At 44.5% G+C, this 23,816-nt stretch overlaps 1 protein-coding gene across 3 annotated transcripts in view; it reads left to right on the top strand.

Annotated features, from left to right (window-relative positions):
* Positions 1–23,816, top strand: part of LOC135520426 (adhesion G protein-coupled receptor B1-like) — an 87,178-nt gene that overhangs the window by 40,050 nt on the left and 23,312 nt on the right. For 2 of the 3 annotated variants that reach the window (XM_064945983.1, XM_064945984.1), the window contains exons 1-12: positions 2,835–2,980; positions 4,802–4,966; positions 5,083–5,247; positions 8,521–8,622; positions 10,327–10,433; positions 10,799–10,993; positions 11,199–11,267; positions 11,636–11,744; positions 13,222–13,365; positions 17,587–17,662; positions 19,631–19,733; positions 20,875–20,918. In XM_064945983.1, coding sequence (XP_064802055.1) covers positions 2,932–2,980; positions 4,802–4,966; positions 5,083–5,247; positions 8,521–8,622; positions 10,327–10,433; positions 10,799–10,993; positions 11,199–11,267; positions 11,636–11,744; positions 13,222–13,365; positions 17,587–17,662; positions 19,631–19,733; positions 20,875–20,918 — 1,328 coding nt within the window. In that variant the 5' untranslated portion in view covers positions 2,835–2,931. Of the gene's footprint in view, positions 1–1,209; positions 1,336–2,054; positions 2,226–2,815; positions 2,981–4,801; positions 4,967–5,082; positions 5,248–8,520; positions 8,623–10,326; positions 10,434–10,798; positions 10,994–11,198; positions 11,268–11,635; positions 11,745–13,221; positions 13,366–17,586; positions 17,663–19,630; positions 19,734–20,874; positions 20,919–23,816 lie in introns of those variants that run through there. The other variant, XM_064945985.1, reaches the window with a different exon arrangement.

Below are 23,816 nucleotides of genomic sequence, written 5' to 3' on the forward strand. Positions count from 1 at the left end.
TGATGATTGTGAGGCGCTATACAAATTCAACAGTCACAAGACGGGCACTTCAAATAGGCCAATGGCACATCAAGGGAACTGTAGCCTACTGTTCAGATGGGTTAAATGGAAACTGACATCTGGACACTGACTGTAGGTCTACAAACTCTCACATAGCCTTGATATTAACTCCTGCAGAATGAAGCATTTATTGCAGTAAAATGTCACACCAAATGCAGGAGAAATATGATTTCTTTACTTTGAGCATCTTGAGAGAATGTGCAGTCAGATACCATCTGTAGAGGGGCAATCTTTATTATCATCAGTTTTCACAGCCCAACCTACCAAACTGTTGTAAATTATAAACCAGGAACATATCTAAATCAGGCAAAAAAAAATCTGGCGCCTCCTGTGTCAAAAACAATTTCCATCGTCTCTGACTGTTGCCTACAGTGGGCCTCAGATATTCACTTTATCACATACAGTCGTGGGGTTGCAGATGGGTTATTAGCAATTGCTGGCGGGTATGTGTGAACAAACAGCTGACCTGCGCACCACTAGTGTGTATATGTGGGTATGTATGTACGTCCTCCTCAATCTAAATATCTATGTCTGTTTCTCTTTGACTCTCTCTCTCTTTTGTTCTTCTCTCAATCTCATTTCTCTGTTATTTCTCTCTGTACTTTTATTTTCTCTTGTCCTTTATTCCCTCCACTCTCTTCCGTCCAACAAGTCATTCTTGTGATGTAAGGAGGCCATGTTGGAAAGGGGACTTTGATTGATGCTATTATTTGGACAAGACAAATACAGAAGGATAACTCTTAAGAAAGAGACTGAAGAATCCCTCACACTGCAATGTGCATATAATCCATGTTATTAGAAGTAAGGAGGACTTAGGAACAGGGCTTCCAATAGGTCTGTATCCCTCTTCCAGTCTTCAGAACTATAGATGTTTTGATAGATTGTGATCCATGTCAGAATTCCATGTTCTTATTCCATCTGTTCGTGAACTAACAATCACGATTCCAAAGACAAGAAAGACAGCGAGAGACACAGTAAATAGACAAACACACAATCACACACCACACCTGGTTTTCCATTACAAAATTCCCAAGTTTGGCTGATGCTCTTCTGGGTGACCAATCACGTCACGGTTGTGTCCTAAAAACAAAATGCCATTGGCGGTTAAGTTGCTAACCCCTCCCCCCTGGCCTTGCCCCACCCCTCTAGGCAAAGGCCGTCATCTCACTCGCAGCCAATCACTTCGCTCCGTGGACAGCCGCAAGCGTGATGGCGGCGGTGGCGAGGTAGACAAGACGCGAGGCGGTGGCGGCGGACAGCAGGCCCCACAGACAGGTAAGACAACAGGACGCAGAGGGAGCCCATGCATCAGTCTCTAACAGCCGCTTGGGTCACAGACCACACAGGACCACCTCCTACCATTATAGTCTGTCACTGCACCAAGGCTATAGCTAGCTATCCCTGAATCCCTCCCTCACATAGGCCTGTACATCCATCAAAATCTCCCAAACTCCTTCTTGCCAAAGTGCCACGGCACTAATTCCAACATGGACCCTGAATAAATCGAGTGAAACTGTTTGCTGTTTTGTTGTTTTGTGAGGTCATGAATGTAGCCGCTATACTGGAGATTGTGTCCTGTCTTGAAAAGTGGATAAGTCTCCACTGAATTAGCGAATCAGGTCCCCCCTCACCCCTGCCATTGGACAGCCATGACTGACCAGCTTTTCCCATTGGTCAGACTAGGCTTGACTGACTGACCGGGTCTACTGAATGCATTGGGCAGTCATGGCAGCCAGGGAAATGATTGACATATCCAGTAACCAATCTCATTGCCTTCCCCTGTATGTCAAGTCAATGCTAAGGATATGGAATCAGAGCCCAGGGAGCCTGGCAGCACAGAATCTCCCCTACGCCAAACCATCCCACGCCCCTTCCTATTTTGGCCAATGGGAGGCTGCTCCTGCATGATAATTAGTTTTGGCCCTTCTCCCCCCCTCCACCCTGGACCATCCCTTCCTCCTCTCCTCCTCCCTCCCTTCCTCCCTCCCCCTCAGTGGACCAGACTGCGTCAGGTGAGGAGTGGTCGTCGTGGAGTGTGTGTTCGGCCACATGCGGTGAGAGCTGGCAGAGCCGCACGCGTTTCTGTGTCTCCTCCTCCTACAGCACACAGTGCAGCGGCCCGCTCCGAGAGCAGAGGCCCTGCAACAACTCTGCCGTCTGTCCAGGTAAGCTAAGCCCCTCCACCTTCCCCCCTCCCGGCTGTCTCCTTGCTGCCCCTCGTCTCCAGCCCTCTCCTGGCTTCGCTCACACATACAAGCCCTCCTCTCTCCCCCTGAAGATCTCTACTCCTTCTTCCCACTGAACAACTCCATGGCCTGGATGTCTATAGCCCTATACAAATCCTCTTTCGAAGCCTCTGCCTCAGAGAGAGGGGCATGGGGCTTACCTGCTGAGCAGCAGAATAGTTATTCTGATGCCCAACTTCCTGGTGCTGTCTTTACAGAACCTCTCTGTGCAATGCATCCTGGGGCTTCTCTTACGTAACAGACAATAACCCTCCAGACCAGGACTTTAATATGGAACTATGCAGATGAATACATTTAAACACAGAAATAAGGTCAGAGTGGTCTACACAGGAGAACCATGCAGGCACTGAGAGAAGGATGTTTGTGACTTCATTATGGCATCAGGCTGGTTTGTACCATAGAGTGTTGGATGTTTATGTGTTTTGGAGTTGATGTTGTTGTTGTTGTTGTCGTGGTGAAGGTCTGTGTGGTTCTCTCTATAAATCATACCCTAGCCGCTCTGATTGCAGTGCATGGGACTTGGGATGAGTGGTCGCCATGGAGCTTGTGTTCGTCAACCTGCGGCCGTGGTTACCGGGATCGCACACGCAGCTGCAAGCCCCCTCAGTATGGGGGAGACCCCTGTATGGGGCCGGAGAAGCAGACCAAGTTCTGCAACATTGCTGTCTGCCCAGGTGAGATTACACAGATTTCTCACTGGATTCGTACTCATCTGCTTTCGAAATGGCACCCTACAGTATTCCCTATATAGTGCATTACTTTTTACAACTTCAGTCATCATGGCAGTCACTTCTATGGTTATATAGAGACAAATTATCCCTGAGAAGTTCATGTGAAAAGGTTCTTCTTTATGCACGAAGGTTGAATCAAAACATGTACAATGTGTGTACGTTGCGTTATGCACACAGAGACGTAGACAAACTAATACAGTTGAAGTCAAAAGTTTACATGCACCTTAGCCAAACACATTTAAACTCATTTTTTCACAATTCCTGACATTTAATCCAAGTAAAAATTCCCTGTCTTTGGTCAGTTAGGATCACCACTTTATTTTAAGAATGTGAAATGTCAGAATAATAGCAGAAATAATTATTTCTTTCAGGTTTTATTTCTTTCATCACATTCCCAGCGGGTCAGAAGTTCACTTACACTCTATTAGTATTTGATAACATTGCCTTTAAATTGTTTAACTTGGGTCAAACGTGCCACAACTTTGGAAGTATGCTTGGGGTCATTGTCCATTTAGAAGACCCATTTGCAACGAAGCTTTAACTTCCTGACTGATGTCTTGAGATATATAATATATCCACATAATTTTCCACCCTCATGATGCCATCTATTTTGTGAAGTACACCAGTCCCTCCTGCAGAAAAGCACACCCACAACATGATGCTGCCACCCCCGTGCTTCACGGTTGGGATGGTGTTCTTCAGCTTGCAAGCGTCCCGCTTTTTCCTCCAACATAACGATGGTCATTATGGCCAAACAGTTCTATTGTTGTTTCATCAGATCAGAGGACATTTCTCCAAAAAAGTATGATATTTGTCCCCATGTGCAGTTGCAAACCGTAGTCTGGCTTTTTTATGGTGGTCTTAGAGCAGTGGCTTCATCCTTGCTGAGCGGCCTTTCAGGTTATGTTGATATAGGACTAGTTTACTGTGGATATAGATACTTGAGTACCTGTTTTCACCAGCATCAACACAAGGTCGTTTGCTGTAGTTCTGGGATTGATTTGCACTTTTCGCACCAAAGTACATTCATCTCTAGGAGAGAGAACGCGTCTCCTTCCTGAGTGGTATTATGGCTGTGTGGTCCCATGGCGTTTATACTTGCATACTATTGTTTGTACAGATGAACGTGGTACCTTTAGGCGTTTGGAAATTGCTCCCAAGGATGAACCAGACTTGTGGAGGTCTACAATTCTTTTCTGAGGTCTTGGCTAATTTCTTTTGATTTTCCCATGTTCCCAAAGTACTGAGTTTCAAGGTAGGCCTTGAAATACATCCACAGGTCCACCTCCAATTGACTCAAATGATGTCAATTAACTTATCAGAAACTTCTAAAGCCACGACATAATTTTCTGAAATTTCCAAGCTGTTTAAAGGCACAGTGAACTTGATGTATGTAAACTTCTGACCCACTGGAATTGTGATACAGTGAATTCTAAGTGAAATAATCTGTCTGTAAACAATTATTGGAAAAATGATCTGTGTCATGCACAAAGTAGATGTCCTAACTGATTTGCCAAAACTATAGTTTGTTAATTAACAAGAATTTTGTGGAGTGGTTGAAAAACGAGTTTTAATGACTCCAACCTAAGTGTATGTAATCTTCCGACTTCAACTGTACATGTACAGAAGTAACCAGGATCTCTCTGTCTCTCTCTCTCTTTCTCTCTCTCTCTCTCTCTCTCTTCCTGTCTCTCTCTCTCCCTCTTATTTTCTCTCATACCCCTCTCCCTCTCTGCTCTACTCTCTTTCTCTCTGCTGTCCCAGTTGATGGGGTGTGGAATGAGTGGGCTAATTGGGGTTCATGCTCTGCGTCCTGCTCCAACGGGACCATGCAGCGCATCAGGGAGTGTAACGGACCTTCGTACGGAGGATCAGAGTGTCGCGGGGACTGGATAGAGACCAGAGACTGCTTCCTACGGGAGTGTCCAGGTAACACCTGCTGTCAAAACTCTGTGTAGATGTTGCCCACAGGTATACAGATCTAGGATCAGTTTACTATCCGCCTATCCTGATCTTAACCATTAGAGCTGTGTTCTGTGTCTTAGTGGAGGGGAAGTGGCATCCTTGGACGTCGTGGGTGGGCTGCACCAAGACATGTGGCGGGGGGAGCCAACAGAGACAGAGGATTTGCTATGGGCCCTTCTTTGGGGGTGAAAATTGTCCTGGAGATCGGGAGGAGGTGCGACGCTGCAATGAGAAGCGGTGTCCAGGTGAGTAGTCAGAACACAGTCATGGAAAGGTGTGGTCTTAATCAATCTATCCAATGTATTTATGAGGCCCTCTTTACATCAGCTGATGTCATCGGCAATCTGTCATTTTTTATTATACTATACGTCCTGTATCTCATGTTTACTTTTGCTTCATATCTTTTGTCAAAATTGAACATATTTGGGTTGTTTCACGAAGTGAATGCCTTTTGCGTCCCTTTTGATATTTTAAGTAGAAATTGTGCATCAATATTGCCTTAAAAAACTGTTATATGATAGCTGGAGTTGCTACATCCATTTTTATACTTCTAAATTAATGATACCGTATTTACCCGATTGATTCTTGAAGAATATAGCTTATAAGAATATAGCTTCATGAGCTTAGTTCAACTGTCATACTGTACCCCATCAGAACCCAAAATACAAGCATATTTTACTATAATGTTTGTAAACAAATGTAAATGTAAGCAAACACGGTATAGCCTCAAAACATGGTTTAAAGTATCATTTTGATGTTATGGATGATCAGTACTTGCAATCATAACTCTTATTGAATTTGAGAGTGGTTACATTTCTCCAGGTCCATCCCTCAACTTTTTTACCAGAACACGGGAGAGGTGACAGTTTTGTTATTGTTTCAATTAAGGATTCTTTCTTTAAATAAAGTCCCCTTTAATATAGACCAGATGGAGAATTCAATAAATCTGATTTTGAATATGAATAAAAGCTGGCTAAAATAGAAAAATGCAGCATTTTGACACTTCCTTCGTCAACCCTCTGTCCTCCATTATATTGTATGTCAGGAAGAGAAGCTGCTGCCTTGGCAACAGCTAATAGAAATCCATAAAATATACAAAAACAAACCCTGTGTCACTTCTAGGAAGATTATAACCACCTTAATCTCAAAATGTCTCCAAGTTGCACCATCATTGTAAAGACCTAATTATTTTGTTGCTTTGACAAAAAGTCATTTCTGAAGATTATTATTTATTTCATGTGATTAGTGTCCCTCGTTTTAAGGTCAACCCTGTTACATGAACTGAACTCTCGTTTTAAGGTCAACCCTGTTACATGAACTGAACTCTCATTTTATGGTCAACCCTGTTACATGAACTGAACTCTCGTTTTAAGGTCAACCCTGTTACATGAACTGAACTCTCATTTTAAGGTCAACCCTGTTACATGAACTGAACTCTCATTTTATGGTCAACCCTGTTACATGAACTGAACTCTCATTTTAAGGTCAACCCTGTTACATGAACTGAACTCTCATTTTAAGGTCAACCCTGTTACATGAACTGAACTTTCATTTTAAGGTCAACCCTGTTACATGAACTGAACTCTCATTTTAATATGGTGAAGCTATTCCTTTTTAAATATATATTTTTCAATATAATAATTGAACATCTTATAATCAAATCATAGTGTAAAAGAAGGTGAGCTGGTTTAACTATATTTGGCAAATTTCTGGTGTTTTGTGGTGGAAAACTGAGTGGGTAGAGGATAACATGTCAACCCTGATACCCATAGATAGTCTCGTATCGTTGACTATCATTAAATGTGAAGACTTATATTATCAAATAAATTCTCTATGTGTAATTATTCTTTACGTGATTAAACTAATCATGTAACTTTAATTAACTAGGATGTCGGGGCACCACTGGAAAATATTTAAACAATATTTATTTCCAGAATTAACTCTTTGGATATTTTCATATCTTATCAATTACAGTCACTTATTAATGTATTATTACCTCATCGGTCTCTTTACTGAATGTCACAAACCCTTGGATATCTGCACGAACCCTAGCATAAATCATGAATTAGCAATATACAAATTAGCTTAATTATTTTTTTGCTAAATAATAAATCTTATCAATTACAGACTTACAAACACACACACAATAGTTCAAACATTGGTTACTGACATGATAGAAAAATCCCTAGTGGGCTAAACCGATATGACAGCTTGGTAGAAAGGGGTGGGGACAGTTCAAGAGCGGGAAACTCAGTGTGGATTCACTACATACATACAGTTGAATACTTCATCATAAATATAGAAATTTAGCACCCTAACAACTGCACATTTGGATTTTAGAAATGCAATTGACATATTCACGAGTGTATGCCTTTGTTGTCTCTCTGTGATCGCTGGTCTGTCTGCTGGATAGTCAGTCAACAGAAAGCCTCTGGTTTGTCCACCAAAGATCAAAGTCAGTCGTAGATGTCAGTTGTTATATTGGATACTTCAGAGTACTTCTTTGCTCGGATGCGTTTACCAGACTAAAGTATTTTAAAAAAGCTGCAGCTTGAATAACTGTTCTTTAGTTTGTAGATTTCTTAGCCATTTCAACTTGGGAATGATCTCCACGTTCTCTGGTCTTGTCTTTTGGTAGAGTTGCCAACAATTTCAACATGTAGCGACAGCTTCTATGTTTTCTGGTCTGATGTATATTTTATCACGAGTGGTTTTGTACTCTGTGGAAGACGGGACGGTTCCATGACGCCTGACGTAATTTCTGGGCTCACGGGGGCATGGCCACTGACTAGTTAAAACTTTATATCTAAACAAGTATCTTGTTTAGAAGGCTAACATTACATTACATCTTCTCACAAATAGTTTCATATTCAGTCATATATTTTATACAACCATCAGATGCAAAACCCATAATTGCGAAGTGTACACAACCAAAGACACAGTAATGTGTGTTTCCTGTCCTTCATGAGATCACCAAATGAAACAACCTTGACATGACTGTCCCTTAAGTGTCCACGGACCACTCCAACATTCTCAAAAATAGAAATATTCTTTAATTCTCCAATTTTGGGGATTAGGAGTTTTGGCAAGAATAATGTCTTTGTTCTCCATAGGCTCTCTCCCTCAATACTCCATGGCAGTGCAGAGAGTTTTTACCAGGAATGTATGACTGTTGTAAAACCTGGGGTGGGAGAGAGAGTAAAAGGGGGGGAAGCCACGATGTGCACACAACAAGCTTCCATTCCTCCTGTCACAAGGGGATTCATGGCTGATTTAAGAGGAAACCCTGTTACTTTATTTGGCACTTAATAGGCACTTACTTTTCTTTACTTTATTTAACCTCTTGAGATGGGAAACCATGAACATGTGCTCTTTATGACAGGTGTACACGTTTTGTGAAATCAAATGTTTTTGTTTTTTACCAAGTTACACTTCTGAAAAGGTACTGAATCGGTGGAACGACCCATTTGACACTCAGATTGGTGGAACACTGATGTTTGCTTTTGGTTTTGGCGCAGAACCTCATGAGATCTGTGCAGAGGAGAACTTCTCCAACGTAGTGTGGAAAATGACTCCAGCTGGGGACACAGCGGCCGTACGCTGCCCTCCCAATGCCAATGGTGAGCTACCTCCCTTTTACCCTGAGACATACAGTGCATTCAGAAAGTATTCAGACCCCTTGACTTTTTCCACGTATTGTTACATTACAGCATATTTCTAAAATAGATTCAAAAAATGTATTTCCCTCATCAATCTATGCACAATACCCCATAATGAAAAGCTAAAACAGGTTTTTATAGATTTTTGCACATTTATAAAAACAACAACAACTGAAATATCACATTTACATAAGTATTTAGACCCAATACTCAGTACTTTGTTGAAGCACCAATGGCATTGACTACAGTCGAGACTTCTTAGGTATGACGCTACAAGCTTGGCACACCTGTATTTGTCGAATTTCTCCCATTCTTCTCTACAGATCCTCTGAAGCTCTGTCAGGTTGGATGGGGAGCGATGCTGCAAAGCTATTTTCAGGTCACTCCAAAGATGTTTGATCAGTTTCAAGTCCGGGATCTGGCTGGGTCACTCAAGGACATTCAGAGACTTGTCCCGAAGTCACTCCTGTGTTGTCTTTACTGTGGGCATAGGGTCATTGTCCTGTTGGAAGGTGAACCTTCGCCCCAATCTGAGGTACTGAGCGCTTGGAGCTCTCTGTACTTTGCTCCGTTCATCTTTTCCTCAATCCTGACTAGTCTCCCAGTCCCTGCCACTGAAAGACATCCCTAAAACATGATGCTGCCACCACCATTTTTCACTGTAGGGACCAAAGATTTCTATTCAGACCAAAGATTTCTAGGTGCTGTTTGGAAAACTCCAAGCGGGCTGTCATGTGCATTTTACTGAGGAGTGGCTTCTGTCTGGCCACTCTACCATAGAGACCTGATTGGTGGAGTTCTGCAGTGATGGTTGTCCTTCTAGAAGGTTCTCCCATCTCCACAGAGGAACTGTGGAGCTCTGTCAGAGTGACAAAGGCCTTTCTCCCCTGATTGCTCAGTTTGGCTGGGTGGCCAGCTCTATGAAGAGTCTTGGTGGTTCCAAACTTCTTTCATTTAAGAACGATGAAGGCCACTGTGGTCTTGTCGACCTTCAATGCTGCAGAAATGTCTGTGCCTCCACACAATCCTGTCTCCGGGCTCCACAGACAATTCCTTCAACCTCATGGGTTGGTTTTTGCTCTGACATGCACTGTCAACTGTGGGACTTTATATAGACAGGTGTGTGCCTTTGAAAAACATGTCCAATCAATTGAATTTACCACAGGTGGACTCCAATCAAGTTGTAGAAACATCTTAAGAATAATCATTGAAAATATAATTAATTTGAGCTCAATTTTGAGTCTCATAGCAAAGGGTCTGAATACTTACTGTATGTAAATAAGGTATTTCTGTTCGTTTTTTTATATACATTTGTAAAACATTCTAAAAACATGTTTTTGTTTGTCGTTGTGGGGTACTGTGTGGAAATTGTGTGAAAAAAATATGGAATAAATGTTCGAATAAGGCTGTAACTTAACAAATTGTGGGGAAAGTTAAGGGGTCTGAATACTTTCTGAATACGCTGTAACTGTAGACTCCAACGGCTTCAGACGCTAGACGCCATAAGAGTCTACAGCCATCTCTCAGAGTAAACCCTTAGCAACCTTCCTGATCTACACCTAGCCAGAGGGATACCCTCAAGACATGCCTGGCTTAAGATGGGTTATGCCTCTAGGATCCCACAGTTCTAGTGATGTTAACTCCCCAGTCTGTGTCCCCATCCAGGGCTGATCCTGAGGCGGTGCACTCTGGATGACGAGGGAATAGCCTACTGGGAGAACCCCACTTATATGAAGTGTATCTCCAATGACTACCGCAGCATCCAAACACTGGTGAGTACCAGAGAGATGACCAACGATTGAAACTGTACTCTTGTACTTTACATCTGAAAACAGAAGCTACAAAGTGCCCATAGAATGCCATTTGAGATATTTTGCCTGAACAGTTCAATACATCCCACTGGGCACAGATGTCAATTCAATGTCTTTTCCACGTTGGTGCAAGGAAATGTCTTTGAAATGACGTGGAAACAATGTTGATTCAACCAGTGTGTGACCAGTGGGATGTTACTAACAAATCATAAATGGTCAAGACCAAATTAAGAAGACAGACAGGAAATGTATGTTAGTGATCAGAAGATCACCTCTATCCAGTGGTGATATTTTCTGAGTGCTTCACTCATACCTTTCCTCCACAGACTCGGGAACACCTGTCCAAGGCCCAGCGGGGGCTTGTGGGGGATGGAGTTTCAGAGGTGATGACCAAGCTCAGGGTGACGTCCAGCGATGGGACCAGCTACAGTGGAGACCTGCTGGCCATAGTGGACGTACTGAAGAACATGACAGAGATCTTCAGAAGGGCCTACAACAGCCCCAGCAATGCAGACATGAGAGTAAGAGGAGGGAGCATGTGTTTGGATTGGAAGTCATTAGGTCATGAGGTCATTAGGTTTGGGTCAGGGCTACATTTAGAATTGACTGGTGTTAAAGAAATGGCTGGAGGGAATGTTTGTAGTAGGTTTATTGATGGCTAATGTTGTAGAGTAATGTCTCATGGCCTCCTCGCTCCCTTTCTCTTCCTTCTCTACTGGATCACAGAACTTTGTCCAGTCAGTCAGTAACCTGCTGATGGAGGAGAACAGAGAGAGATGGGAAGAAGCACAACTGGTGAGTTGGTCTCTTTCTCTTCACTGGCGCCTCTTTATGCACACACATGAGCTAGCATGCATGGTCACAGTTTGTGCTCTTTCTTGATGTGTGTCGGCAATGTGTTGTACAGAGATCATTTCAATGACTATTCTCTGGTGCCTTTGTGTCTAGCCATTGGCATCATAGTGACATCATACCAGTCTCCCTGGAGATATATGGATGGTGTGTGATGCATATGAACAGTGGGTGTCTGTTTGGTGTTCGCTCCATCAGTTCCCTTGTCTCCTCTTTCTCTTTCTCTTTCTCTTTCTCTTTCTCTTTCTCTCTCTCTCTCTCTCTCTCTCTCTCTCTCTCTCTCTCTCTCTCTCTCTCTCTCTCTCTCTTAGTTGGGTCCTAACATCAAGGAGCTGTTCCGGTTGGTGGAAGACTTTGTGGACGTCTACGGTCTTAGGATGAAAGACTTCCAGGACATGGTCGAGGTCACGGACAACTTAGGTAAGCTTTTTCCTTGACCTTAGTCTCTTTGGCTGTGTCTGAAAATATTGCTTCCTCTGTCCTTGTGTCCTCAATTCTTCTCAAATTGCATGTCTTGAATTGCTCCAAAGCTCATTGGAGGAGGAGGGACTTTGGATCCTGTCCTCCAACAACAGGAATTGTTGAAACAAGGATGGAGAAAGCAAGGATTCGATGGCTTGTAATGTTTTCAGACAGCTGCGCCTTTGTTCGTTCAATGTGGACTTTTTTTTGTTGAACTATTTGTTTTTTTCCAAGTTAATACTAGGTCTTTAGGCCATGGTGGAAAAGCAGGGATAGCCACATTGGCAGTACTCCAGAGTTGTATAATCTGAATTGGATATGCACCCAGCCAGGACACTAGGGGATCTCATCTGTTAGCGTTGTGTCTGGTGTGTGTGGATCTCACTGGTTCAGTCAGTACAGTCTCTCTATGTCTTTTGGAATCAGAACAGAGGGTGTGAGCAAGGAGGTCTAAATATTGCCATTTCCCCTGGGTACCACCCACAAACCAAACAGGGCTATAGAACAGACATCCTGGGCTGTTCCCACTGGGCACACACTGGTTGAATCAACATTGTTTCCACGGCATTTCAACCAATGTCAAATAGATGTTGAATTGACGTCTGTGCCCAGTTTGGTTGTGTCTCAAGAGATCCTAAAATCACACTCACAATCTGCTCAGTTCCAGACCAGTGACTGTGAACTTCTGTTTACACATGCACAAACACACAAACAAACACGCTCGCGGACACACGCTCTTGCGCACACACACACACATACACACAAACACAAGGACTGTGAACTCCTCTGTTTCACGCAGCATATAATATTTACAGAACTAACAGCATCCCACCAGCAGGCGCTTGGCTTCTAGCTGACCTGCAGATGAACATGGCACAGTGTGTACAGGGAGGTCTGTAGCTGGCGTGTCTGGGGAGTGTGTGGAGGAGTGGTGGGGTCTGCCGTAAGGTGCTGTTTCTAGCTCTGCCCAGCCCAATACCCGCCTCGCTGTCTGCACTGCAGCCGAACCTCCACCCAAACCCACCGCCACACCGCTCCTAGTTACTGGCCTCACACTCCCTAGTCCCACACATATCACAGAGAGAGAGAGAGAGAGAGAGAGAGAGAGAGAGAGAGAGAGAGAGAGAGAGAGAGATGGATGGATGGATGGATGGAGAAAGATAAGAAAAATAAACAAGTTAGTTATTACTGTATTTAGATAGCTATAATTTAAATATGTACATAGTGGGAAAGAAGAGTCTGGCCAAACAAATGGCTAACACACATTATAAACTGGATGGTTCGAGCCCTGAATGCTAATTGGCTGTCATACCCGTATACCACGAGTTCGACAAAACATTTATTTTTACTGCTCTAATTATATTGGTAAGTAAGTGATGAGTCATGAGTTTATGTAGTGAAGAAAATCTCTCTCTCTCTCTCTCTCTCTCTCCAGTTCTGTCCATCCACAAGCGTCCGGTGGCGGGTAACGCAGACATCAGCTTCCCTATGAAGGGCTGGAAGGGGATGATGGACTGGGCCCGCAGCTCTGAGGACAGAGTTACTGTCTCAAAGAACATCCTCTCCACAGGCAAGCCAGGTGAGAGCACACACACACACAAAACACACACACACACACACACACACACACACACACACACACACACACACACACACACACACACACACACACACACACACACACACACACACACACACTCACATACACACACATACACACACTCAAACAAAACATTCATACAAAATTTGCATCTGGAATTGCACTTGACATTTGAGAGCCTCCAGACTCTCAGCTGTGTCGAGACGTGGGGTTCCTCAGTCTCAGCCAATGGGATAGTTTTGGCTCTCTCTGTGACATAGATCATTACCACGGCTACCATGCTAATGAACCAGTCACTTGCTAATCAGAAGTCAACAGGAGCCAATCAGGGGCAATTAAAGCTAATCTCCTCCCCCACTGGTAGAAGTGTCTCCATGGCGGCAACAGCATATCAACAGTCACTCATGCCTCTCACCTGCAGCTCTATACTGGGCATGGCGCACAGGGGGCCATGCCCAGATGCACTGATTGAAATGTTTTTCCTCAGCCGCCTCTCTGAAACTTATCAGAGCAGTAAAAATGGGGGACATGCATCGAAACACACACACACACACAAACACACACACACATGCGCGCGCGCGTGCGCACACACAGACACGCGTGCACACACACAGACACACACACACCCCCCACACAAACACACACAGCAGTGCACTGTATAATTGTTAAATATCCCCATTTGTTGCCTCTCTACTGCTGTGATCATTCTGGCTGAACATATTGGCTAGCAGGCCCATTATATGAAGGGGTGTGCAAGATACTTTATGTCACACACACACAGACATGCATACACAAACTTTCCCTCTCTCTCGCTCGGTTCCTCCCTGATGCCCATGGGATCTCAGCTGCCTGGCCTGGAGCAGTATAGTACCCATTGCACGCTGCCTGGCCTGGAGCAGTATAGTACCCATTGCACGCTGCCTGGCCTGGAGCAGTATAGTACCCTCTGCATGCTTCCTGGCCTACTTCTGTGTCCTCTCAGCACACATCCATACTGCCAGCCTGCCAGACACAGCGTGTTGGAGCGTGAGAGAGAGCTGAAGTCCTTTAGATAGAGGAACAGATGGACTTTGTGGGTTTCTGTCTGTGACACGGCAGCAGGAGACAGCTTCAGGCTCTGTCCTTCTCTTCTGGCCTTCAGCCCAGCAGTTTAGTTTAGCTGTGACACAGGTTGGACTAAATCTCATATATTTCTGGGGTTTTCTGGGTGTTGTTTTTTGTCTTTTTTGCCAGTGCAGTCTGCCATCACAGCATATCATGCCCAGTCATGCTACCATGGCAACCCTTTTCGTCGCATGAAATACATTGTTGTGTGACAGTGGAGAATTATTCAATGTCATCTGGCCTTTTGCATTTGGCTGTGTGTGTGTGTGTGTGTGTGTGTGTGTGTGTGTGTGTGTGTGTGTGTGTGTGTGTGTGTGTGTGTGTGTGTGTGTGTGTGTGTGTGTGTGTGTGTGTGTGTGTGTGTGTGTGTGTGTGTGTGTGTGTGTGTGTGTGTGTGTGTGTGTGTGTGTGTGTGTGTGTGTGTGTGTGTGTGTGGGTGGGTGGGTGTGTAACTGCATGCATGTGCAAACATTCATGTTTATTAGGTCTGTTCAAATGGCTATTTAGTGATTATGAGTAAGTCTGGATGTAAGTGTGTTTGTGTGTGAGTGATGATGTTGTGTGAGTGTCTGTTTATAGATGGGTAGTTATGTAGGCCAGCTGTAGAGGAACAGAGCCAAGAGGACAGGAGGGATGACTGGCTGACCTGTACTCCCTCTCCTGCTGTCCTTCAGCACAGACCACTAAGACTAGAGCTGCAGGTCATCACACACACACCTACACACACCACTGACACACTAACACAAACACACACCACTGACACACTAACACAAACACACGTCACTCCTCCATCTCTCCCTTTTTTATTGGATTCTGACCTCTCTCTCTCTCTCTCTTTCTCTCTCGCTCTCGCTCTCACTCTCTCACCCTTCTCTCTCTCACCCTCTCTCTCTCTCTCTCTCTCACTCTCTCGCCCTTCTCTCTCTTTCTTTCTCTCTCGCTCTCGCTCTCACTCTCTCTCTCTCTCTCTCTCTCTCTCTTTCTCTCTCTCTCTCTCTCTTTCTATCTCGCTCTCTCTCTTTCTCTCTCTCTCACTCTCTCGCCCTTCTCTCTCTCTCTTTCTCTCTTGCGCTCGCTCTCACTCTCTCACCCTTCTCTCTCCCTCTCGCCCTCTCTCTCTCTCTCTCTCTCTCTCTCTTGCGCTCGCTCTCACTCTCTCACCCTTCTCTCTCCCTCTCGCCCTCTCTCTCTCTCTCTCTCTCTCTCTCTCTCTCTCTCACCCTCTCTCTCTCTCTCTCTCTTTCTCCCTCTCTCTCCCTATATACAGTGGGGCAAAAAAGTATTTAGTCAGCCACCAATTATGCAAGTTCTCACACTTAAAAAGATGAGAGAGGCCTGTAATTTTCATCAACTATGACAGACAAAATTAGAAAAAAAAATCCAGAAAATCACATTGTAGGATTTTTAATGAATTTATTTGCAAATTATGGTGGAAAGTAAGTATTTGGTCACCTACAAACAAGCAAGATTTCTGGCTCTCACAGACATGTAACTTCTTCTTTAAGAGGCTCCTCTGTCCTCCACTCGTTTCCTGTATTAATGGCACCTGTTTGAACTTGTTATCAGTATAAAAGACACCTGTCCACAACCTCAAACAGTCACACTCCAAACTCCACTATGGCCAAGACCAAAGAGCTGTCAAAGGACACCAGAAACAAAATTGTAGACCTGCACCAGGCTGGGTAGACTGAATCTGCAATAGGTAAGCAGATTGGTTTGAAGAAATCAACTGTGGGAGCAATTATTAGGAAATGGAAGACATACAAGACCACTGATAATCTCCCTCGATCTGGGGCTCCACGCAAGATCTCACACCCTGTGGGGTCAAAATGATCACAAGAACGGTGAGCAAAAATCCCAGAACCACACGGGGGGACCTAGTGAATGACCTGCAGAGAGCTGGGACCAAAGTAACAAAGCCTACCATCAGTAACACACTACGCCGCCAGGGACTCAAATCCTGCAGTGCCAGACGTGTCCCCCCGCTTAAGCCAGTACATGTCCAGGCCCGTCTGAAGTTTGCTAGAGAGCATTTGGATGATCCAGAAGAAGATTGGGAGAATGTCATATGGTCAGATGAAACCAAAATATAACTTTTTGTTAAAAACTCAACTCGTCATGTTTGGAGGACAAAGAATGCTGAGTTGCATCCAAAGAACACCATACCTACTGTGAAGCAGGGGGGTGGAAACATCATGCGTTGGGGCTGTTTTTCTGCAAAGGGACCAGGACGACTGATCCGTGTAAAGGAAAGAAGGAGTGGGGCCATGTATCGTGAGATTTTGAGTGAAAACCTCCTTCCATCAGCAAGGGCATTGAAGATGAAACGTGGCTGGGTCTTTCAGCATGACAATGATCCCAAACACACCGCCCGGGCAACGAAGGAGTGGCTACGTAAGAAGCATTTCAAGGTCCTGGAGTGGCCTAGCCAGCCTCCAGATCTCAACCCCATAGAAAATCTTTGGAGGGAGTTGAAAGTCCATGTTGCCCAGCAACAGCCCCAAAACATCACTGCTCTAGAGGAGATCTGCATGGAGGAATGGGCCAAAATACCAGCAACAGTGTATGAAAACCTTGTGAAGACTTACAGAAAACGTTTAACCTCTGTCATTGCCAACAAAGGGTATATAACAAAGTATTGAGATAAACTTTTGTTATTGACCAAATACTTATTTTCCACCATAGTTTGCAAATAAATTCATTAAAAGTCCTACAATGTGATTTTCTGGATTTTTTTTTCTCATTTTGTCTGTCATAGTTGAAGTGTACCTATGATGAAAATCATAGGCCGCTCTCATCTTTTTAAGTGGGAGAACTTGCACAATTGGTGTCTGACTAAATACTTTTTTGCCCCACTGTATATATATATATATATATATATATATATATTTATTTCCCTCTCCCTATTCCTCTCTTTTTCTCCCCCTCTCTCTCTCTCTCTCGCCCTCTCTCTCTCTCTCTCCCTCTCTCTCTCTTTCAATTCAATTTCAATTTAAGTGGCTTTCTCTCTCTCTCTCCCTCCATCTCTTTTGTGTCTGTTCGTGTGTGTGTTGGTCTGTGTCTGAACGGTGGGCACATGTCTGTGTTGTACTCCAGATACAGATGACTTGTCAGCGTTTGTCACCGGGATCGTTCTCTACAGAAACCTGGGCAGCATCCTATCTCTACAGAGGTGAGAGGGTTTATTGACATCTCTACTTGCAATGGTTTCTCCAGGGATGCGTCAAAAGTAGTGCACTATAAAGGGAATGGGGTGCCATTTGGAAAGCAACCCAGCACAGAACGCATCCCAGAAGCTCTTTTGATTGGTGGCCAATGGGCTTTGAATGCTACCACGTAGTTCCTTAGTCTCTTGTCTGTGACAAGGATGTCTGAAGGAGCTAGAATGAATAACATTTCAGAGAACTGCTTTATGCTAAGCACAGGTATTCAAACTGCATGTGTATTTGTGGGCTAAAGCGTCCTCTCGTCCAGTGAGGAGTGTTCTCTCCGTTATGTTAATGTTATGTGCATGTATAATGAGATGGAGGAACACAGGCTAGCGAGGCGGAGTCACACTCAATCCTCCCACATACTTTCACTGCATTCACTGCAAATTGATGTGTTTTGTAGCCCTTTCCTGCCGTCAAATGACCTAGTGGCCTCATGGGTGGAATGTTATTCATATCTTTCATAATTTCATAATTAATAAACGTTATTTCAAAAACACACCTAAAATCCGGTGTTTCAATGGCAAATGGTTTTGTTCTATTTCAGTCTTCAGTGATGTATATAAAGTGTAATATTGGGATGCAAATTCACAAGTTAATACATTTCAACTCTATATCTGACATGGTACAGGTGTCTTATTTTTTAAGTGTGTGAGGTTTCAAAATAGAATTGTTTAAGACTACCAGAAAACACCCTGTGTGAAAACACCCTGATTTAGCCCACTGCGGTAAAAGGTTTTGTAACAGATTCCTCTTTCCATTCACCAAATTGCGGGCGCACAGTGCACTGTTGGAGTTGGGAAGCTGGAATCATTTGCGAGTGGACAAACGTGCGCGTTTGAAGTGATTGTTTGACAATCAGTTGAAAACATTATGACTGATTGTTTTTATGCCACATTAAAAGGAAATACATATTAGAAGTGATATGACAAACCTTTACTGGGTCTAGGGCACAAGGCCCACAGATATCATATACAAAATGAATAGGGATTCTATAGGCCTATGTAATTCTATGATTACACCAAGGCTATAAAATATTCATTGTGTGCGTGCTTGGGTGTCCCGTACGGTAAGAAATGAATTCTACTTTCCCCCCGGTTCGTGCATGTGGAAGCTTCTCTTCTATCTTGTCTTTATCAGGGCCTCTTTTTTCTTTCCTTTTTTCCCTCAGATTTTTTTCCCCTTCAAGGAAATGTGATCAGTTTTAGACAGAGACTGACTGACACAAACGTTTACGTTGACTGATTGCGTTCTGAGAAGTGAGAGGGAGAAAAAGCAAGTGGGAAAAAGAGCGAGAGAGAGAGGGAGAGGGAGAGAGAGCGAGAGGGAGAAAGAGCGAGAGGGAGAAAGAGTGAGATAGAGAGAAAGAGCGAGAGGGAGAGAGAGCGAGAGAGAATGAGAGGGAGAAAGAGCGAGAGAGAGAAAGAGCGAGAGAGAGAGGGAGAGAGAGCGAGAGGGAGAAAGAGTGAGATAGAGAGAAAGAGCGAGAGGGAGAGAGAGCGAGAGAGAATGAGAGGGAGAAAGAGCGAGAGGGAGAAAGAGCGAGAGGGAGAAAGAGCAAGAGGGAGAAAGAGCGAGAGGGAGAAAGAGCAAGAGGGAGAAATAGCGAGAGGGAGAAAGGGCGAGAGAGAGAAAGAGAGAGAGGTAGAGCGAGTGGGGGCTGTGAAACATTGTCTATTTCAAACGGGACATGGGTTAAGTGCTGGGACATACAAGGGTGTCTTGAGGGACATGTGTGCTGTGTTGGGGAGAGATGGGAACATGTGTTGTAGGAATGGGGCAGTATTACTGCAGGGAGGTTTGAGTTGGTTGAAGGGAACAGCAATTGACAACGATGACAATGATGTGTGGTTCTCACGTGATATGTCACCTGACCATGTGTGTCGTCCTTTGCTGGTGACACCACTCTGTCCCTCCCTCCCTCCCTCCAGAAACAGCACCGTGCTCAACTCCAAGGTGGTGTCTGTGACCATCAAGCCCACCCCAGGATCCATCTCTACCCCGGTGGAGGTCCAGTTCTCACACCTTTACAACGTGAGTGACCTTTCACCTCTGACCCTCTGACCTGCGCAGTGACCTCAGTGGTAATTGACCTCTGTAGTGTAACAGAGTAGGAAGGGCCTTGACGAATCATGTGGCTTATCCCATAAAAACACAAGGTACTGTTATGTGAGAGCATTTCAAAAGACTTATCATGCCTTTATCATTGAAAAGCACTTTTAGCACTTAGAAAAGCACTAGACAAATCTATTTCATCATCCCCTCAAATGGAGGTTTATGAGAACATCTGTAATCAGAGCATATGTCCATGGAGGTATATGGAGGTATATGAGAACATCTGTAATCAGAGCAGAAGTCCATGGAGGTATATGAGAACATCTGTAATCAGAGCATATGTCCATGGAGGTATATGGAGGTATATGAGAACATCTGTAATCAGAGCATATGTCCATGGAGGTATATGGAGGTATATGAGAACATCTGTAATCAGAGCATATGTCCATGGAGGTATATGGAGGTATATGAGAACATCTGTAATCAGAGCATATGTCCATGGAGGTATATGGAGGTTTATGAGAACATCTGTAATCAGAGCAGAAGTCCATGGAGGTATATGGAGGTATATAAGAGAACATCTGTAATCAGAGCATATGTCCATGGAGGTATATGGAGGTATATGAGAACATCTGTAATCGGAGCAGAAGTCCATGGAGGTATATGGAGGTATATAAGAGAACATCTGTAATCAGAGCATATGTCCATGGAGGTATATGGAGGTATATGAGAACATCTGTAATCAGAGCATATGTCCATGGAGGTATATGGAGGTTTATGAGAACATCTGTAATCAGAGCAGAAGTCCATGGAGGTATATGGAGGTATATGAGAACATCTGTAATCAGAGCAGAAGTCCATGGAGGTATGTGGAGGTATATGAGAACATCTGTAATCAGAGCAGAAGTCCATGGAGGTATATGGAGGTATATGAGAACATCTGTAATCAGAGCAGAAGTCCATGGCCACAGGAAGATGATTTGTGGTGTGGATGCACTCTTTTTTTTGGTACATTTTTAATTGAGATTTTTCAGGGTGTGCTGCAGCCCCCTCAGCACCCCTACTAACTGTGTCTATGCATATGTCAACCATGTGACCGTTTCTCTCTCTGTCTGATCAGGGCACCACAAACCAGACCTGCATCTCCTGGGACGAGAGTGACAGGTAAGGCCTTTGTTCATTTCCTTTGGTGATTCACTCATGTGCTTGCTGGGTTGCCCCTTGACGCTGCCAGACTGCAGTGTGGAGCCTGGGGGTGGAACTGCCTGAATCAACTGAACAATAGGACCTCTATGATCCTACCTGGCTCTGAAAACAGAAATAGAATTACTAGAATGGACATCCTGATTCAAGTCAATTTACCATGATGGGTGGACTAGCGGCCAGGATGTAAGTTAAGAAGTGTACCCAATAACCAGGAACTAAAGTCATTCCATTTCTATGGTGGACCCTTCCTGGCTCTGAAACACCTGCTGGTGTGGACCTTCACAGTGAGGGATAGAACTCTGGGAGACGGCCTCACATCACCTCATCTCCCACTGTGACTGTGTGTTCCGTGGCTGTTCCCGCTCCACTGTTTCTCATCTTGACGAAGTGCCCATGACACACACTGACCCTGTAGAAAGGTGCTGAGTTTGTCAGACGGTTCCGGAGCTCCTCTCTGTGGGTGACGGGAGATGGGGCGGGGCTGACACTAACCCCCACGCCGCTAACACCGCGCCGACAGTGATGCAGGATGTAGAAAATTAAAAGTGTCTCTCACAGCTTTCTCTCCTGGGCAGCCGCACGCACATGAACTAAGGCGTCAACACAGAGGGATGAATGGAGAGTGCTTTGGGATCTACTGAGACAGACAGAGATAGAGGGAGAGAGTGTATATATGTGTAGTAATATCTTATATGTGTAGTAAGAGAGAGAGAGAGAGAGAGAGAGAGAGAGAGAGAAATGCACTACACAGTTCAATTGCACAGCTAATGTGGATCTGTTTCACACACTCTTCATATGCTTCATACACTTAAGTACCCAAAACAGAGACAGTGAGTGTGTGAGAGAGAGAGGGAGAGAGAGAGAGAGAGAGAGAGCGGGGAGAGAGAGAGAGAGAGAGAGAGAGAGAGAGAGAGGGGAGAGAGAGAGAGAGAGAGAGAGAGAGAGAGAGAGAGAGAGAAAGAGGGAGAGAGAGAGAGAGAGAGAGAGAGAGAGAGAGAGAAAGAGAAAGAGAGAGAGAGAGAGAGAGAGAGAGAGAGAGAGAGAGAGAGAGAGAGAGAAGAGAGAGAACGAGAGAGAGAGCGAGAAAGAGAGAGCGAGAGAGAGAAAGCACAATGTGCCCATGGGCCTTATTGCATTGCAGGTTGGACATTTGCATTTAGATAAGTGCGTACACTTGTGTTACTGAAACGAGGCATAGAACAGAGCGATCTTTTGCCTTAAAAAAAGTTGAACCAGGTAAATATAGACCAAGAGAGAGAAAGAACGACCGAACAATGAGGGAAGATGAGAGAGACAGGGTTGAGAGAAAGCAAGAGGGATGAGAGAGGATATAGGAAGATGGATAGAGAGGCAGAGCGAGAGAGAGGCAGAACAAAACAAAATCTAATCTAGCTTCACCCACCATGTTGGGGAGTGTGGGGAGAGAAGGCGGAGGCGAGGGAGGGGGTGGAGAGTGACATGTTCTAAGCAAAATGTAAATCCATCTTGGACACAGCTATGATTAATGAGTTAATTTTGGTGGGAGAAATTGAAATGTGAGGTGTCCTTGTCATGGTGGTGTCTTGTTGATAAGGGCTGTGAGAGAGAGAGGCAAGCTGGTGTGAGACAGGTGGTCTTCTCTCCTAGGGCTCACACTTCGGTCTGGGGCGGGGGACCAATAAACAACAGCAGTGTTGCCATCTTGGCCTGCAGGTTGGCATTTATTGTAATGAATCTTGCCCTGGAGGCAGCTCTGCAGAGAGGTCACTAGCTGGCACAGACACCAAGTTATAAAATCTGATTTCAAACCTAACCCTAAACTTAACTTTAACCTGAACCACACTGCTAACCCTAATGCCTACACCCTAACCCTATATATAAAGATCTTGTAGAAATCGCTCAGTTCTGCTTCAGGGCAAGATTCATAATAATGAACATCAACCTGCTCCTGACCTGGCCCAGTTACCCTCCCTACCTTATCTCTCCTCGCCCACCTCCAGTTCTTTAGAAACCCACAATGTGATTTGTTCCCTTTACAGTTAGTTCCTTGAATTTAGCTTCCCCTGTTCTTTATTCTGTCTGTTGGTTTTAGTTAATACATCATTTATTATGATTTCCATCGCTGGGTGTTATAGCACCAGACAAACCATTTCTGAAATAATGTCAAATATTCGTCTGGGCTTGATTGAGCTTGTCTTGCTTAATGGAACCAATAGAAACGTTGGAAAAGTTACCAACCCTGCCCATCTGGCTCTGTAGGTAGATTAGAGCAAACGCTAATATTATTTGAACCCAGGGATGTCTGGGATGTTGTGGCTGTCAGGCAGGCCCTGCTGTCCCATTCATTCATGTGGTCCTGGCCTGTTGTTGGCAGGGACCATTCACACATGCCGTGCTGCTGGACCGCCACCCAAATTATCCCATTAGACCGCGGTGAGGCCTGTGTGTGTGTGTGTGTGTGTGTGTGTGTGTGTGTGTGTGTGTGTGTGTGTGTGTGTGTGTGTGTGTGTGTGTGTGTGTGTGTGTGTGTGTGTGTGTGTGTGTGTGTGTGTGTGTGTGTTGCTGTGGCTTGCTGTGTGGTTGGGAGAGCAGCCTAATCGTGTCATCCACAGAGACTCTGCGCTGAGTTATAATATTGGATTTCTGTTAGGGTGATGTGCTAATGTTAGCACTGAGCCTATTCCTGGGGCTACAAGACTGTACTACTCTCTCTCTCTCTCTCTCTTTCTCTCTCGCTCTCGCTCTCTCTCTCTCTGCTCGTCATGGTTTTCACCCCTCAGCACTCTCCAACCAGATGCACCATGGGTAACCCTATCAAGGGCTGCTGTGAGGTGGCCCTGTTAGAGGCCGTGGTGTGTTGTGATGAGATGTCCTTGG

Source organism: Oncorhynchus masou, chromosome 29, assembly GCF_036934945.1.
Source record: "Oncorhynchus masou masou isolate Uvic2021 chromosome 29, UVic_Omas_1.1, whole genome shotgun sequence".
Classification (NCBI taxonomy): Eukaryota; Metazoa; Chordata; class Actinopteri; order Salmoniformes; family Salmonidae; genus Oncorhynchus; species Oncorhynchus masou.